Here is a 19,215-nt window from a genome sequence, read left to right as displayed (position 1 = left end):
TTATACCTTAAAGTTTCATCCTGTTTCTGCTCCTCCAGCCCCCAGGTTCATTCGAATGTCCCTTGGTACTGCTTTTGTCTTTCTGGAGGCTGATCAGGGCTGCTACTGCGGAGTGATCAGCCAGGCTCACCAGCACACTCCCCATGCTGGTCTAAGCCAGGGTCAAATGCACTGAGCATCTGCACCTTACTGTGATAAAAAGAGTGTTATGTCCTAACAATACTAGAATTTGGGGATGGTAAAGCAAGGCAGTATGAAATCACTTTATAGGGACTCCCCGTGCAGACCAATATCCTATTTTGATTTGGTCCAAACCAGAATGCTCTTTGGTTAGCCAAGAAGATGAAGGGTTGTTCAAAACACAGTGGTTTTCTTGCTGGATCTGAATGGCTTTGCAACTTCCAAACTCCCTGAGGTCAGTTTCAGTTTTTGGTTAGGCACAAGTGCTATCCCCATTACAAGAGCTCCAGATCTTTGTGTGGAAGTTAATTCCACATTTGATCCATTGTTACTATAGTTTATCATGACCTATATTGCATCAGAGCTGTAAGTACAAGCACCATCATGCTAGGCACAGGTAGTTAAGTTTGTTTCGAAGTGCTGATACAAATATTTGAAAAATACCTGGAGAAAGTTTATGGTAAGATTTTCATCTCTCTCATTCAGAAAGTGTTTTCCATGAATCTTACAATTTTTGTTTCAGGTAAGTGCCTGCTTTGTGAGTGCTGCCTGATACTGTTTCTTGACAGAGGGGGATGAAACAGTAAAACTCAGAGCCAAAATGGTTCAAAGTTTAGAAATGTCTACAGCACAGACATGTTAGGAGAAATTTTCTTCTGGTGACAACTTCATTGCAGTCATAAATGAAGATCTAGATGCTATGGATCTTTATTTTGGTTAATCTTATAGGTATATTTTAACAGAACACAGAATTTCATTGAGTTGGGGTTTTTTTGGCTTGCTTCCCCCCCCCCCCCCATGCTGTTATCTTTACCTGTACCATAATTAAAATACTGACTTGTTCTATGAAGGAACAAATTTTTTTTTGTACATTTGGCTTTTATTCAGAGCTCTTGAGACCTACGGGAAACAGATCAAGACAGTACTGCTCTGCAGAGAGATCATAAGATGCAGTGACAGGGTTGTGCTCAGGCTGGCTTGCTACCCACAGCACTGTGGGGGCATCACAATCAAGTTTTACATTGCTTTTTGATGTCAGTCAGATTGAACAACACAGTCTTTAGAGGTTGGGCCTGGGTTACATCATGTTGGATGTGATTTCACAACCCTGTTTCTTATTTATGTATGTATGCAGTACGATTCTGGAACTTGGGAGGTGGATAGAAGGACTGCCTGGAAAAATAAAGTGTATTAAAACACATCTTGATACAATTCTCTTGTAACAATTTTCTGCATGCAAATATCAAACAACTTCAAAAACGTGAAATCAAAGAGTGGAAAACAGACCCACAAATGGCATACAACAGAGAGAGCCCCGAAGGCTGAAGGACTGGTCCTCACTACTTGAATCTTGGCTGCCAAAGTAATTTAAGGGAAGCGTCCCCTCAGTAGAGCTCCTCTATTGATACAGGACAATTTGTGAAGATTCCTGTGGTCCTTGGGATCCTTTCTACTAGATGATGACACAGACACCTTATTAATATATTTCTATCACTTCTAGCTTCCCAGACTCCTATTCTTGTCTTATGCTGTCCTACTGTATTCCTAGAAGTGAAATGTAAGGGACATCTTCATCTGAAACATAGAAACATCTAGAAGTGACCTTGTAAAAGCAAAGGCCACAGGCAGGCCCTATGAAGAGCTCATTTCAAAAAAAAGCAAGAGGGTGGAAAGAGGCTCTGAGGAGCTAACATGTGACTGATGCTACAAATAATGGAAAGCACTTTCTGTGACACAAGATGTTGGATTACAATCCATATAACCACTGCCTATTTTCATGACTGTCAATTATTGCAAGTAATTTTGGCTATTTAAATGCAATAAAACTGAAGTTATTTAATTCATTTTTCCAAAGGGACAAATTCAAGCCTTAATTCATACTTCCATCAGAGAACATATGCCCCAAAGCTGTAGAAACTAGAAGTGCTTTGAACCAGCTAAGGTCCATGTATGAGTCCCATGTTGAGGATGATGATGAGAACATTGTAAATGAGTTGCTCACTCGTTTCCTTTAACTTCTCTTTGCTGGGGTTAATAGGAGGTGAAGACCTTGGAGATATAAAATGTGGATCTGTCAGAAAGAAAATGCCCAGAGAAATCAGGATGATGTTCCTAAGATCACTGAAAGCAGCTGTCACTGGCTTTTCCCGTATTTGGTCTGTAGTCAAGAAGGACATTTCCACTACAGCCATGTCATCTCCTGTCTGGTTGTTTTCACCTTATTTCAGAGGTGGCATAGATTGTTTGGATCACACATTTTACTTCCCTGTCTGTCTACAAGGGAAAACCAGCTCCTACTGCTTTGGCCCCTGTCATCTTGGTTTGTCATCATGGAGCCTCCTCCAGCTGCTTTTTTGGATCACATCTGTTATAGCCAATACACCCAGTATCTTCAGAGGGGTGTTCTTGGGGATCACAGTAATAGCTTTTATCACAGATCCCAGGTAAGATGTGAGTTCCTTGTTACTTTCTGCAGTGGGGATTGTAACATCAAGATTCAACTCTTAAACCAAATGGGTGAGACTGGTGAGGGAACCTAGCTGAATCACACCTCACACAGGCAGATTTATTGGTGGCATTCCTAGATTGGGAGGGCTTGACTTTGCAATAACGTTAATTGTTATTTTTTAAAAATAATTTAATTTTTAATACAGATATTTCCTTCTGTGGCAGGAATTTTTGCAGGCTGATTGCCCAATCTGTGCATTGGAGAGGCTCTGTTGACTTTCCTCCATGTGATTTGAAGTAAAATTTAATTGAGATAAGTCCCTGTGTTGTGCCAGGATCACATGTTCCTACATGCCATCTGCATGCCCTCTTCCCTTGGCTGCGGCCTGCACTTCCCCACAGGCTTCCTGCAAATTCCTCACTGTGTGGTTATGTATACCTACGTCAGAAATCGGGCTGGATGCGGGTTTTTGATTTCGTGGTAATACGGAAAACAAGTGTGCCTAATGGGAGGTGACCTTGCCAAGTGACATTATAGATCTGAGAATTTCTTCCAAGATTTCTTTTCTATGAAATTGAGTTTACCCCAGGCTGTGAGACACCATCTGTAAACTGCACGGATCACAGGGGGCATAAAATGTGCTTTGTCTGGGGTTGGCTTTGCTGTGGACCATGTCACGTAACTGCTGGGGTGAAGATACCTTTTCAGTGGTGACATATTACAAAGATTATACAGTTGTTCCTCCTTGTAGCTGCCATATGAAACGATCCTGTCTCTGCAGCTCAGCATACCGCTCCTACAGCTGCAGCTTGAACAACTCATGGTCACTACTAATAGGTGGAAAACACAGTCAGGCAGCTCAGCGGGGTACTGAGAGACCACAGCCTCTCGTCCAACCCTGTTAGTGCCGTGCTGTGTAACGTGGCCTTGGGGTGCTGCTGTGCAGTCTCCCCTCACCACGGCACTCAGCATGCAGGCACGCCAACCTCCTGCAATTAAGAAGTGCCACATCTTCCAGCAATCACTTAATACACCATCCATAGAGCGAGGCTGCTCTGAAAACCATCCTTCCCTGCCAGGAATCCTAGGAACTCAAAAATATGTGATGGTGAACATCTAGAAACTAACATTTTTGACAGTGGTTACCCCCCTTGACCTGGCGGGTGTGTGAGCAGCCCTGCTCTGGGCTTTGCAGCATCGTCCTGCGCTGCAGCACTGTTGCAATCCCTGACTTTTTACGCCATGGAAACTGAGGCAAACAAAGTCTGAGTAAGTAGACCAGTGCTACACAGCAACCCTGTGGCAGAGCTGGGAAGCGAACGCAGACTTTCTGACTCCCAGTCCTGGGCTTTAGCTACCCACTGAGCTCTGACGTGGGACGAAGTGAATCTCACCAGAGACATCAGATAACCACAGTTTAATTTGGTTTCTCTGTGCTCCATACCCTGGGGAGATAGCAGACCTCTGGCCACGAAAGGCAAGTTATTGAGAGATTTACTGTTAATTCCTCCTTATGAGGTCCATCTTGTTATGTTTGGAGTTGCCATAGGTTTCTGTTTGTTTTGTCTGTTTTTTTGGTGTGGGGCTTGTGTATTTTATTAAGCCCTTGGCTAGTATCTTGCGCATGTTTAAGATTTTATAAGGGTTTCTTTCGAGGTTATTCGTTATAGCTTTCAAAGGTGGCCTATTCTGCAGGCTTGCTATTGAATGCCAATCTTTGATAGACTGGCGTCTCACACTGGGGAGAAGACCATTTCTCTTACGTTCATAATTAGTGTTCCCAAAGAGTTCCCCAGCTGCTTTTCATAGCTCTACACTCACGTTGCCCCTGGACTTTGAATGCTCCATGGCTTGTTGAAGTACAGCCATCAGAGAGAGAGACTGAGAGAGAAACCTCCTTTTATTTTCATCACGTAAAAAAGAAAAGTCATCCAAGAAATACCTTTCCAGTGTTTCTTGCATATTTTTGGATCTGCCACTGATCTGCTGGAGAACATGGAGAAGGGAGTTGACATCTCTCTGCTTCATCTGGCTTTTTTCTCTGCCTTGTCTGCTGGTGCTGTGGGCAGTAGAAGGTTTTTGGTGATCTTAATTATCGCTCTAAGACCTTTCATGTTCTTAGTTTTTGGTAGTTATGTCCTTAAAAATTCTGTTTCAGACACACAGTAAATTAATTGGGTTGGGGAACAGATTTGTAGAATTTATTATTAAAAAGAGAAAACAGCTGGTTTTTTAGTACAAGTATGTATTTTTTGATTCAATGTGTAGTAAAACAGACATGAAATCTAGAAAGATTTTTTCTTTGATCTACTTCATATTAAACAGGCAACATTCCTGGTTGATTTAAGTTCTGGAGGAACTGTTTCTATTATTTCACTCCATATATAGAAGCAAAAGCATAATTTCCATTAGCAGATTTCCTTCCTCTGTGAAATGCTGAATTTTTTTCTAACTGTAATTAATAAAATTTAAAAAAATAAACATTACTTAAAAGGATATGAATTGATAACAGCCATGAAAATGTCAATAGTTTCTCTAAACTTGAAGACAGAAGTGCTTGCACTCTTTTTGCGGATGTCCCTGTGTTTTTCGCAGAAAAACGAGTTCTAAGAATGGGTGTCTGATAATTTTTCAGCTGCCTCCCCCTCGTGGTAAATCTGAAAAACTTCTTTTAATGGGAATATTGAAAAGGTGGGTAAAGCTTAGCACTTGCATTTCAACAGGTTTTGGGTTTTTTTTGGGGGGGGGGGGCGGGGGGGGGAAGGGGCTTCAAACTGCTGAACACATCAAATGTGAATTAAGTCAAGAACATATCAGCTCTTTCCAGGAACCAGAAGCCCAAATCAGATACCTCAAGAACTTGGTGTAATAGATGAAACTGGCTTGAGGCTTTTTCTATCTCTCAAAACTATGCTCTTGCCCTTCCCTCTCCCCTTCTACTTCAGGCAAGCCTGAAGGTTGCAGCAGAAATTTCTCCTCTCCTCTTTTTTTGTGTGCCAAGTGTCTGGGAAGCAGGGCAGGGACTCACTCCCCAGCCTTGGAGCTCCTGGTTTTTCCTGTCTCTCTCCAAAGTCATGGTTTTGCTGCTGTACATAGGCTTTGTGTTTTTTTCACACTGATATGTAAGCTAAAATTTTCACTACAGCTTGGAAGAGGAAATATTCAGCAACCACGTTGACTAATGGTCAGTGCAAGTGAGAGATGAACATTTCCTCCACAAGCATCCCAAGGAAGAGAGATGCAAATCCATAATCTGCCAGGCAATGTGTAACCCAAAACACGGTGGTTTGCAATCAAATGAAGTATGACAGTCTTAAGTACATCTATATCATACACAGACAGCAGCCTCTTCACGATGGAGTGGACTGTCACCATTCCTGAGACCATAATTTTCCCAGAGCTCATTGTCCTTCTAGTCTGTAAAGGTCTGATGTGGTGCCTGAGACCCCTCCGGTTCTCTAAAAAAAAAGCATATTGCTCTATTTCTTCTGCAACATGATCCTCTGAAGTGCAGGATGGACTTGAAAGGGTAAAGCTAAGAGGAGGAGGACAGCCTTTGTGGTTAAGACTGTAGATGGTGACTTAAGAGAAATGGGCTCATTTCCTGCTTTTACCACAAATTGTCTGTGGTGTGGAGGAAGCTGCTCATGTATTCTGAGCTTTTAGTGCCTTGTGTGCTAACCAGAGAAAAGGGTCTCTCCTTTCCTTCATCCTTTGTGTCTTTACCACTTAACTGGAAAGTCTCTGGGATGAGAAACCTTCTTCTGCATTTATCTACACCAAGCAAACAAGGTTCCCAGTGGGTCTGGGGCCTACCATAGTGCTAATAATAATTTGGATAAATTTAAAAGTTGGACAGCTCTGCAGACGTCCGTCCTCCCTTGCTGTTAATGTCCCCATAACCAGTGACAGTTGTCCTACATAACACCAGTTGGCCTCATCCTTCTGAATGCATCCCTACTTTCAGGAGCAGGCCCAAAAAGTTTATTATCGACCAGACAAAATGGTCTGTGGCCACCAGGTGTCCCCCTTCTCCATGGTTTGGAGGGGAACTGGGCCATCCCACTGAAACCCATATTTCATTATAAATTTGAAGTGAAATGCTGCTTGTAATTCTGGTCCCAAGTGATGGGCACTTTCATCTTCCCTCTAAGCCATGAAGGCAGCCCTTAGCATGGCCCTTAGCATGGTCCTGGTATGAAAACAACAGTTTAATATACAATCACAAACTCATACCCCATAGAGTGAGAACATTAGCTGCAGACTGCTAAGGTGTATACTTTCAAAATGTTGAAAATCTGACTCTTTTCCCCGAAGAGGTGTATTTTGTTTCTGAAGCAGGCAGCCTAACATCTTACAGTCCGAAGATACAGTTTTTGCAAAGTGCTGAGGGTATAACTTTTCAAGCATTTCAGTGATAGTAGTTGTTTACAAAGGCAGTTCAGAGGATTTAATTCGCCTCAATCTATGCAAGGATTTCTGGGATTTTCTTATTTTTGCACAAAACCCCAGATTTCTATTGAAGTGCAATTCTTTAATTAAAAACAGAGGGGAAAAAGGCAAAAAAAAACCCCAACTAACAATCCTCCCACAGGAGTTATTGTGCTTATTTTTCTGTCCTGATTGTCAGAGCACTGTCCTGGGTTATGTGCAGGCTCAAGTCTCTGTTTGGACTAATGGATAGATCCTTTCTTTCTGAATTGCTCTGAATTAGGCAACGGGAGGTGCTGAGCCTGGGTTTCTAATGAGCCAGACCCAGTGGTACAGGAGAGCAAATGTCCCCCCACACTTAACACGTCTTTAGAATATCCTTTATTATATCGTTTAAAATATCCTTTATCCTTTACCTTCAGCAAAATTAAATTTATTATGCTTCAAAAAGCTCTGATTGGCTCCAAGCAAATGTTTTTGCAACCACAATGGACATAACATGTACCCTAAGGGCTGCAAGACTCATGGAGAAAGGTAGAAGGCAAGATCCATAGGGTGAATACGGAAGGCCTCTGGGATATGCATGTTTAATTTACCAGTTGAGGGCGCTGTAGAAGTGAATGATAAGGAGTGGGTTTTGAGAACTGGGATAAAAAAGAGCCATTTATGGAGGACAGCATGGAAAAAATATAGAAGAGCGTGGAAAACAGACTCAGCACATGCTGGTAGAATGAAAGGCTAAAGAAGAGGGGAGACAACCTAGGACATCAGAGATACAGGTCTCCCTATATGAACAGAAATGCAATATTTTGGGGGCAATATTTTATTCTAACATTGAGAATAATGACAGCCAGGTCAACATCCATGATCACTGAAGTGTTTTAGGTCAGTGGGGCACCATTCTTCATTATTTTAATGTGACCATTTGCACGTCCAGGGCAGATAAAGCTACTTCTTGGGATATAAATAAGTAATTTTTCCTGCTTGCTGATCTACAAATTGTTCAATTAAATCAGTTGGTCAACAATGGCTATTTCCTACTGTTTCTTTGGAGTGGAGAGGCTTAGTGTGAGACTAATTTCATGTTATTCCAGCAAGATCACTGGCAGGCAATCTTCTGGGGTCCCTCTACAGTCCATGGAGAGAACATTTTAAAGATGTGCTTAATCATAAAGAAACAAGCTGTTAGCTCTAACTTTATCTGTTGTAGGGATAACAGTGTTAGCTGCAGGGATTTAAAAACATATAAAACATTTAATAGAAATTTGCAAGTAAACTGTTCCTCTCAGAACTACATGGTAGGTCTCAGCGTATACTGATATCAGCATAGTATCTCTGGTCATAGAACAGGTGTTCATACCTGTGTAATGCATAAAATGGAATTGGTAATGAGAAAATCAGAGCAGAATTTTCCCTCAGGTCACAATAAATTTTGTGCCTGCATGCTCATATTACAAAATTTAGCATGGTAGACATAACTAGAATGGCTTTTTTGAAAGAGTTAGTACAGAAACCTTTGGTACAAAAGAATTATTTTATTATTACTTCAAAAAGTTAAGAAGAAAAATAAATTCCAATGTAGTAAGTTGTCAGAGGAGAGAAATACAGTTCTATTCCATGAAGTTCAGATTTGTTGTAAGATATAAATGCTAGGACTAGAAACAATAACTAAATTTCTTCTCGTCCATCTCCCCACACACCTATAAATTAATAAAAATAGAGTCAAGACAAATTATAACTTGGACTAGAAATAAAAAAAAAAAAGTGATATTCTATTTTTCTTGAAGTTTTTATTATATTACTCCTAGAATTATACCGGAAAACAGAAAGGGTGACGCCACGATCTTACCAAAACCAATTGTAGAATTTTACTCACTGTGAGGTTTTCACTCTAGTGTTGGGCATCAGTTAAGAAGGCTGACAGCTGGGCTCCTTACATAGTCAGTGAAGACAAAAAAAAAGACATATCTGCAATATGTCTTTGACTGCTGCATCAGACAAATTCAAAGCAGATTAAATGCAAGAACCATGTTGCTTTAATGAAGTCACAAAGATTAAACAGTCCTGGAAGTAGCTACAAACATTTCTACTGGGTGTATGTGCTGTAGGGGGTAACACTGGCTATCATCAATATCACTTACTGAAGGTGCGCTTAGCCCACCGGTTGCTAACAGTAAAAGATGTTAAATTAAATGAATAAATAATTTTTTAAAAGTTTTCTAACCAGCTTATTTTTGGGTCAGTCCTTGGCTGGTACTAGCAAAAGAAAGGTAAATTTGTTCAGAGAGTATGGAATGAACAAGCCAACTGGCATGTTTTGTGCTTGTTCCATTCAATGTATCATGCATGGACCTATACATTGAATGTCGAGTGATGTTCCCTGAAACCCTCAGATGGGAATCCTTGGAGATATGAAAATGAATTGCTGACATTTGAATAATTTAATTTTGCTTGATCTGAATAATTTAACTTTTCTTGTTTGGGAAAATCACAGACCTAAACCAGAAATGTTCAGGATTTTATCACTGGAGTTTACTTATACAAACGTCACAGATTTGACACACCACTGTTGTGTTTTAATTAAATCGGTGTCATGACCTTTTGCAGGAACAGGTTGAAATTGGCCCAAAGACTAGGCTAGTAACTGTACATATAAAGTAAAACAAATCTAAATGAATGTAACAAAACTGATACCATATGAAAAAGCCGTATCAACCAAGTGAGGTAAAAATAGGCACTGAATCGGTATTATGTATATAGTCTAAAAGATAGTGGAGAACTGGGTCAGATCTTTAGCTCTTTTTGTCCAGAGGAAACGTTTGTGTTCCTTTCCAAAAGATATTTTTCCTGCTGCAATGCTACAGCATTGTAAGAAGACATTGAGATTGACATAGTCCTGGCGTTAATAAAGATAGCTAATAAGGATTTGAACATTGTAGCACTTTTCTTTCGTGAAGGTTGTAGTGCTCGTAACAATGCAACTCCCTTCTCACAAAATGGGTTGAAGAAGTGGAGATCATGTAGAGAAGCACTAAGGAAGGTTATAGAGGGCATTTTGGCACTGGGTGTACTGCAGTGGAGACCGTAGTTTAAAGTGTTGGGGAATTGCCTGTAGACAGAAGGAGTTACTTGAGTTAGAACTGAACTTGTATGCCATAGTGTACATAATCCCCTTTTCAAATGAAGTGGTGGATGATCCACAAGAACTGTCTCAGCAGGAAGCTGGGTTTATGTCTCTTCAAAAATACCGGGAGTTAAACTCCTGCCTCTGGAGGGGAAAAAACCACAAACTTAAGAGTAGTGGATGCTCTTAATGTACATGGAGTTGTGGGTTCATATCCCAGATAAGCTCTTCAACCTGCCTGCAAAGTGGAAGCTCTTATTGAACTGCTTCTCCCTGGTATCTGTGCTTTGTATGAGCCAATAAAAGGTAAACATAAGGAATTATGTGAAAATCTAGATAACATGAAGGGAAACACAGGTATAAAGGAGAAGCAATGAAACAGTGATAAGCTGATGCATAAGTATAAATAACTTTGGGTGTGAAAGGACTAGAGGAGCTGTCAAATTAAAGTGATTGAGTGAACCATTTTACTTCTTAGTAAATCAGTGGTTGACTGCATTATGCTCTAATTACTTCTGGCTCAGGATTAGCTGGGTTTTATTAATCCAAAGACTGTTTAAATTTGTTCAGACAGTCAAATGCTGCATTGCTCGGTAGCTGATGTGTCTCTTGCAAATCAAGATGCATATAATTTGCAAGATGATCCTGAGAAATACTCAATAGCTTGCATTATATTAGAAAAGCATTGCACAAAACCACCTGATTCTCAGGGAGAGCAAATAGAGATGTGAGGCAAAAGTAGTTTTAAATAATCATTCTTCCCTCTCTCCTAAATTCTAACCTGTTCCTTAATCACTCCCCAGACACCTAGAGGAGTCCTGGCATCATGCTCTCCAGCACTCGGCATTTCCTACCACTTCAGGTTGCTGGAGTGTAAAACCAGAACTTTAGAAACTCTCTACATTAAAGAGACATGGACCTGTTGGAGCAGGTCCAGAGGAGGGCCACAAAAATGATCAGAGGGATGGAGCACCTCTCCCATGAAGACAGGCTGAGAGAGTTGGGGTTATTCAGCCTGGAGAAGGGAAGGCTCTGGGAAGACCTTATCGCAGCCTTTCAATACTTAAAGAGGGCTTATAAGAAAGATGGGACAAACGTTTTAGCAGGGCCTGTTGCAATAGGACGAGAAGTAATGGTTTTAAACTAAAAGAGGGTAGATTTAGACTAGAAATAAGGAAGAAACTTTTTAGGATGAAGGTGGTGAAACAGTGGAACAGGTTGTCCGAAGAGGTGGTAGGTGCCCAGTCCTTGGAAACCTTCAAGGCCAGGGGCTCTCAGCAACCTGATCTAGTTGAAGATGTCCCTGCTTATTGCAGCAGGGTTGGGCTAGATGATCTTTAAATGTCCCTTCCAACCCCAAATATTCTATGGTTCTATGATTAGGCATTAATAAGTGCAAGGGCAGGGAGTCTGCATGTATGCATGAGCACGCTTCTGATGAGGGGCAAGACTAGTCTTGTTCCAGCTGTTTGAACAGCATAAGGTGGGCAGGGATGTGTTGATAACAACAGCAATGACTGCAAGGAAATTTATCATTGGCACAGTTAGTGGGGAAAGCCATGTAAGAGCCCAGAGTGGGGACCCAAGATCTATCCAGCCTTAACTGAAACACTATGGGTTTTAGCACCAGGACCTCGTACTTTCAAGGATGACTTAAAATACTAAAAAATCTTTGGCTGTTGATACTTGCTCAGTTAACTTTCCTTTAGGCTTCATTGGCTAAAATGGGCATTTAGATGTCTACATGTAGATACCAAATTCCAGAGTCTTAACATGGAGCTGAATTCTACCCTGTGTGTATCTTAGGTATCGTCAGACTGGAGGTTGCTAGCTCCTCCAGGGAAGGAGGACACTAGGTCAAATATGCCGGGATGTGGCCTTGCCTTCTGTCTTTTATTCTTGAGACTTGTTTCCTACCACGTGATTATAGAATGGTTGTGGGATAAGTACTACTCTGGGATCTCTTAACAGAGACACACACCAAACTAAGCTTGATCCCACAGTCTAGGCAGCTGAATGCCTGCACAACTGTATTTATGACCTATTTGCACAATCCTGTTACATACATGGTTTAACATACACGAAACTGCCACCCTCAGGCTCTATTTTTTGAGGAAATTGCCATACAATATCTAGCACAGGCAGCATCACAGGCTGCTTTTGTGACGCTGAAATGCTGCAAGACCCAATTAAACACTTTGTTAATTCTTCAGACCCAAACCCAAACTCCAAATCACATATTCTTCCCCAGCACCACTATGTTTCAGGGCACATCACATCAAAGCTAACTTTATTTACATCTTCCTATCTCCCAGGCTAACTTACTCTGAAAGAAACCTCCCTTCTAATGTGTGCCTCACAGATTATTCATCCTTTCCTGCACCAAGACATTGCATGCCTGTTAGGGCAGTGATTAGGAAGAGGTACACTAAGAACATCACAAGATAGGGTCTTTTGATTTTAGGAGTATGCAGATCCTTTTTCTTCCCATTGCTTTTAGCTGTGAAAAGTTGGTAGTTTAAGAAAAACAACTTTATAAAAAATATTTTGAATCACATAAAGTTTATTTACTTAGTAAAGTTATATTACAATATATACAGTTTCTATTTACATATACATGTAAGAAATGAAGCACCCTATGATACAGTTAGTATTTCAGAGGAATTTACAAAAAATTGGTTTTGCATCCAAATAGTTGTATCTACAGACTCACATTGGTTAGAATGAAGTTCTCCTAAGACACTGACTTCAGCGGGTTTTGGATTAGACTGCTAGTGAAGTTACCAAAGAGAAATTTAATTGCTGTCAGCTATCAATCTCCTATGCTTCAGGATAAGAGATCTTAGCTATGTCATTTCAGGGGCTATGTGCAAACTTAATCCTCAGAGAAAGTCGGAGGTATAGATGGAAGGTATTTGATAAGATACAAGAATGCAACACTTTCATCAGTAAGATTTTTACTGTCATCAGAAACAGTTTCATTAGAATAAAAAAAGAACACTGCTTAAGTGTTTATATACATTATGCAAAGTGAAGTTAAGAACCTGGAAGCTTATGTGATATGGTATCATGCATTCCCCAAGGAATCCATTTACTTTTGAAAAGCCCAGTCTTACAGCTACTGAAACTCGTGGCATGATCCCCTTAACTCAAGGAGAAAGTCTACCTGTTCGCTTTGTAATCTTTATGCCACCGACAAGAAAAAAAGGAGGCTCTGTCCAAGGTACAAAATTTCATTCAAGTGAATAAAAGACATTTGGAGGGGAAAAATGTAAAACGAGGTATTTAATAAACTACAGGAAAAAAGAAAGCACCTAGACTGTTTTGAAAAACATCTTAGATATTTTACATATGCAATTGTTACATTCACCTGATCGTGGGTCAAGTTTTGTATAAACTATTTATACCTTTTGTGCTACCTAATTTATGCTTTTCATATTTTTGCTTCACTAGATGTCAGATCTAATGCCTGGAAGAAAGCATTGTTACTCTGAGGACAGTTGTTATGACAGACACAGGTGTTGATCAACATCATTGGCTTTTTTAGGACTTTGCCCTGAGGACAGCGGAACTCGACTTGAATCGTTTTGGTGTTGTGTGGGGTACAGCATCGCCCATCATTGCAGAGGCCACAGTAACGAGGTTTGTATGTCTGTATGCTAGTGCAGTTCTTGTATTCAAAGCGAACAGCTTTCAGGGACTTCTTTGTTCGGATACATTTCTTCCCTTTCTAAGAGAAATATGAAGAGCCATTAGATACATCATAGCATAAGACAGAAAGCAGTTAAAAATTGACATATAAGGATATAGGTCTACTCTGAAAACTTAAAATTTGTTGTCTTTGCTCGTTCAACAGCAGTAAGATTCTGCAGCTCCTTCAGTAGTTACTTACAGATAACTCCTGCAAGATCTGCCCTTTGACACCAGTGTGTAATTAGGTCAGTAATAAATGACAAATAATTAAAGCCACCTCTCCTCATCTGAGACAAGCCAAACCAATGTTCGTTATGAAACTATACTGGAAAACTTCTCAGGTTAGTGTAGTTTCATCAGAGAATCAGGAAGCCAAATGGGCAAGTTACAGGACTAGATGGAGGGGAAAAAAAGAGGGCTATAATGAACATCAAAAGTCACAGCCCATTCTTGTGACTCAAGGCAGAACCACCTTGTTATTCTTAACAAATGGCTGTCCAGCTTGTCCTTGGAAATCTTCAGTGACGGAGACTCCACATCTGCCCCAGACAACCCTAACACTCACTATTCTTACTGCTTGCAAGGTTTTCACTCATGTTTTAATTTTTATGCAGTCTAAACTCCCCATGGACTCAGAACAGTCTGCAACATCTAAACGCAGTCATGAGAATGCATCTCCATTATCCTGCACTCAGAAAAAGTTCAGTTCAATCAATTTTTCCCTAGAAGAACATGTTTTCTAGACCTCTGATCATCCTTGTTAGGCCCCCAACTCTTCACAAATGTTTCATATTCTTTTCAAAACACAGTAATTGAAACTGCAGAGTATTGAGCAAAAGCCTTAGCAATCCTTCCAACACTCAGAACATTATACAAAGTGATGGTCCTCTTACCTGGCTACATGCTATTCTCCTTTACAGTAACACTTTTATAATGGGTAGAAGCAGCAAAAAAGACAGCTCCCTTAGATACACATTTATTGCACATGAAGTGTCCATGTTGGATTTGCTTTCGGAAAAAGCATCATAAGGATTAAGGTAAGGTTTCATTTACCCAAGCAGATTTTGCACGATTTCACACAGCTCTGAAGTATACATACAGGCAGTACAATTGCATTTGTGGGAGAAATCAGAATGCTTGAGCTGTCAAAATAGTCTGCACATGCAATACATCTGATCCATTTGGGATGGCTCAAATTATCACAGAATATTTGGGGTTGGAAGGGACCTTTAAAGATCATCTAGCCCAATCCTGCTGCAGTAAGCAGGGACATCTTCAACTAGATCAGGTTGCTGAGAGCCCCTGGCCTTGAAGGTTTCCAAGGACTGGGCACCTACCACCTCTTCGGACAACCTGTTCCACTGTTTCACCACCTTCATCCTAAAAAGTTTCTTCCTTATTTCTAGTCTAAATCTACCCTCTTTTAGTTTAAAACCATTACTTCTCGTCCTATTGCAACAGGCCCTGCTAAAAAGTTTGTCCCATCTTTCTTATAAGCCCTCTTTAAGTATTGAAAGGCTGCGATAAGGTCTTCCCAGAGCCTTCCCTTCTCCAGGCTGAATAACCCCAACTCTCTCAGCCTGTCTTCATGGGAGAGGTGCTCCATCCCTCTGATCATTTTTGTGGCCCTCCTCTGGACCTGCTCCAACAGGTCCATGTCCTTCTTATGTTGGGGGCCCCAGAGCTGAACACCGCACTGCAGGCAGGGTCTCACCAGAATGGAGTAGAGGGGCTGAATCACCTCCCTTGACCTGCTGGAGGTGCAGCACAAAGCTGCTGAGCAAACACAGCAAGTCTGATGCTTTCCAAAAACACTGGGCTTGTGGCACACATGCTAAAAGTTGTATTTACGTACACTTGCATCTGGAGCATTCTAGACCATAATACTGCAACCTTGGAATTACAGCTGAAGAGACCCTGCTCCCCTGCCACTCTGCAGCATACCTTATCAGATGGCTCTTCATTTTCACAAGGTCTTATCATGCAAAGCCGTGTCTGCTTCACCATCTCACACTGTTGATTTCTGTTGGTAACACGGGTGGAAAAGCCCATTCCACAGCTTTTGGAACAAGCACTCCATTCTGTTGTCTGCTCAATACAATTGGCACTTGAATCTGACACATCGATCCCAAGTGTGGCCTCTTGTCTGTATGCTGGAGAGAAAACCCCACAGAACCTTATTACAAGAAAAACTCCTGTGAAAACCCAGTATCTAACTGAGCTCTACTACATTTGGGAAGAAACACGTGAGACAAAAAAAAGGTCCAAAATCCATGCTTTTGCCAGGATTTAGGAATTTTAAAAGCTGCCTTTTTAGGAGCCTGGATGGCAACTTCCTACATCTAAAAATAACAGAAAAGTGCGCATCAGTGTAATCAGCAAAGCATTCAGCTTCAGTTCACTCAAGTCCACAGCTGGAAGAATTATTGCCAATTTTTTTACCAGTTTAGAACCCTAATCTCTTTATTGCTCACTCTTTCCAATGGAAATACATCACAAACCTGTTCTAAAGTTATGCCATGAAAATATTTACATTAGATATGATTTGAGAGAGGCTGAATGATTTATCTAAACTAATAAACAGCATGGAAGTAAAGTCCTTTACTCCAAGAGTCATAAAGTCACCCGATCTTATCAATTATTGACATATTACAGCCAGGGTGATGGTGGGGAGGGAGGAAAGAAGTAATTTCCAGGAGTTATCACAGCTACTAGCCATAGTCAACTCTGATCATTGTCCTGCCCTTATGGCAGTGTTGAGCCGTATTATGCAAATATTGTTAACTGTATAGTTTGGTTCAGCAGTTGTCACAGGAGTAAACAGAAAGAGGCAACATGACTGAGCTGTCAGTCACACCTCTTACCATTACGCTCCTCTACAACAGCATTTTTGCCTTTTGCATGGTAAAGCTCAAAAAAAGGTGGCCTCCCAAGAGGGATGGCCATTGCTAGAAAGAATGCAGATAATCCATCTGTAGGCATTTTACAGATTAGCCTGTCACTGTCAAACAAATCAAAGAAAAGGAAAAATAGTAGAAAGGTGGCAAGCTTTTTGTTTAAGCCTTATGTGCCTTACAACTGACACTTCATAGCACTCTGACAAGTTACTAGAGCATTTCTTCCTGGATCCTTCCTTACTTGTTTTTCAAATGGATTAGCTGAGTTTCAACATAACTAACTGCTTAAGACCACAAAAAGCAGTGACTGGAAGAGAACGCAGTGCCCTCAACTCTCAGTAAAAGTAGCTTATGAAAATTCATGTTGAACTAATAGTCTAATTTAAAGGGGGTGTCGACATAATTCAGTAAGAAAACAGGGGGAAAATATTATGTAGCTTTATTTTCTGAATTACAAAAGCCATTTATGAGTTCTGCGTTTTGGAATGGGATTTTTTTTTTTTTCAGATCCACTCACTGTGTAACCAATGCTTCTCCAAGCACTTCATAATGCTTTTGAGGACAACAATAATGATGAGAGTTCTAGCACAGACTGGCAGGAATTTGTTGGCGTTTTAGCTACCATGCTGGCCACTTGTAATAGCTGGGAAATTTAAGGGGAAAAAAAAAGTCTCTTGTAGACTAAGCTGTTAGAATAATATTTATCATGCAACATACTCTTTCAGAGCAACTAGCAAGACTGCAGCTTTGATCTGGGAGTGAAAATAATGTTTGGAGAATTATGAGCTTGCCACTGTTTTACTCAACTCACTGAACTACCCTGTACCAGATAAACAGCAGTTTCAGAACTGGGAACTAACTCAAGTTAACTACTTTTTAAAACTGCTATGCACATTCATCCTCTGAATATCTTTCCCTTTACCTGTCGAGCTCTGCCTACAGTCATAACCACTGTATACTCACTAGTGACTCTAGATGATAAAAAAGAACAGAAAAAACCGACCACACAAAACAATGTGTCTTAAGATGTGGCAACCCCATGGCTATTTCCAGTATGATATCACCTCTTCCTCACAACGACTGCGATAAATAGTTTTAGTTTCCTCACCAGCCATCGCAAAACCTCCCAAAATCACTTCATCTTTAGGGTCACAGATCCACTTCTCACAGCACTCTCCAGGGACTTCGATTTTTCTGGGGAAAGGACAGTCGGGGCCGGGGAGCAGCAGGTCGAGGTTACAGCGGGGCAGGCAGCCGATCTGTCCGTCTCGGCAGGTGCACTGGTACTTGCAGCTGGGCTGGAACGTCTCCCCGTTGCGATAAATCATCCCGTCGAACACGCAGTTGTCTCCCTCCAGCACTAGTGAGAAAGGCGAATGCATTTCACTGAACCCGAGGGCACTCGGCACCTCCCCGCGCCTCCCGAAGCGCCGCGGCGGGCGCCCCGCCCAGTGCCCGCGCGGCCCCGCTGGACGCCGCTCCCGCCGCGCCGGAGAGCTCTCGCTCGGCCCGCCGCGGCGCCGCCAGTCCCGAGGAACAGCCGCTCCGCCGGAGGGAGGGCGGAAAAAGAGCGGGACAGCCCCGGCCCGCGGGGGTCTCCCCACCGCGCCGGGAGGGCAGCCGCGGGCGGGGGACGCCCCGCCAGCCCCGGCGCCCCCGGCCCGCCCGCCGCCACCTACCCATGCAGATGCCGGCGGCCCCGCCGCCGTCCTCGGGGCCGCGGTCGCAGTAGAGGCCGCTGCTCTCGTCGCAGGGCAGCAGCGGGGAGCAGCTCTCGCCGCGCTGCCGGGCGCACACCAGGCAGCAGGAACAGCCGTCCAGCACGGCGGGCACCCCCGGGGCGCAGCGCGGCGGCTCGGCCGGGCAGCGCCCGCCGCAGGCCCGGGGACACGCCGGCTCCCGGCCGCTCACCTGCGGGGAGAAAGCGACCCCGAGGGCCAGGTCACGGGGCCGGCTCGGCCGGGCCGGCTCCCCCCGCCCGCCGGCCCCGCCGGGCGCCCCGCACTTGCCTGGCCCAGCCGGAGGAGGAGGAGCAGCAGCAGGGCGGGCAGGCCCTGCCCGCCGCCCGTCGCCATGGTCCCGGCCGCCGCCTCCCCGCCGCGCCGCTCGGCTCTGCCGGCAGAGCCATTGCGGCCGCTTATATAGAGGCCGTTGGGGACCCCCCCCTCCACCACCACCACCACCCCCCCCCCCCCCCCGACCCTGAGGCGGGCAGCGCGGGCCGGAGGCGGGGAGCTGGAGCTGGGCCGGGCGCTCCGCTCCCCCCCCCGCTCCTCCCGCCACCTGCCCCGGCGGCGCCGAGCCGCTGCCCCAGCCCCGCCGGGCCCGCACGACCCTGCCCAGCCCGGCTTCGGGCGGCCCAGGCGGGAGCCCTTTGCCCGGAGGCGTTCCACGGAGAGGGCCCGGAGCCCCGAGGGCAGACCCGGCCCCTTCCCGGGGGT

At 43.2% G+C, this 19,215-nt stretch overlaps 1 protein-coding gene across 1 annotated transcript; it reads right to left on the bottom strand.

Moving 5' to 3' along the window:
• Positions 1-12,727: 12,727 nt before the first annotated feature.
• Positions 12,728-18,882, bottom strand: CCN3 (cellular communication network factor 3). The gene is made up of 5 exons (XM_074894446.1): positions 18,777-18,882; positions 18,454-18,687; positions 17,883-18,134; positions 15,822-16,030; positions 12,728-13,914 (listed from the first exon to the last, which is right to left on the bottom strand). Exons 1-5 carry the CDS (start codon positions 18,847-18,849, stop codon positions 13,618-13,620), a joined length of 1,065 nt encoding a protein of 354 aa, XP_074750547.1. The 5' UTR covers positions 18,850-18,882; the 3' UTR covers positions 12,728-13,617.
• Between the last annotated feature and the right edge of the window lie 333 nt (positions 18,883-19,215).

The sequence above is a fragment of the Strix uralensis genome, chromosome 1 (assembly GCF_047716275.1).
Source record: "Strix uralensis isolate ZFMK-TIS-50842 chromosome 1, bStrUra1, whole genome shotgun sequence".
Lineage (NCBI taxonomy): Eukaryota > Metazoa > Chordata > Aves > Strigiformes > Strigidae > Strix > Strix uralensis.
Note: the sequence above shows the minus strand (reverse complement) of the source record. Positions and strands in the feature narration are given on the sequence as shown.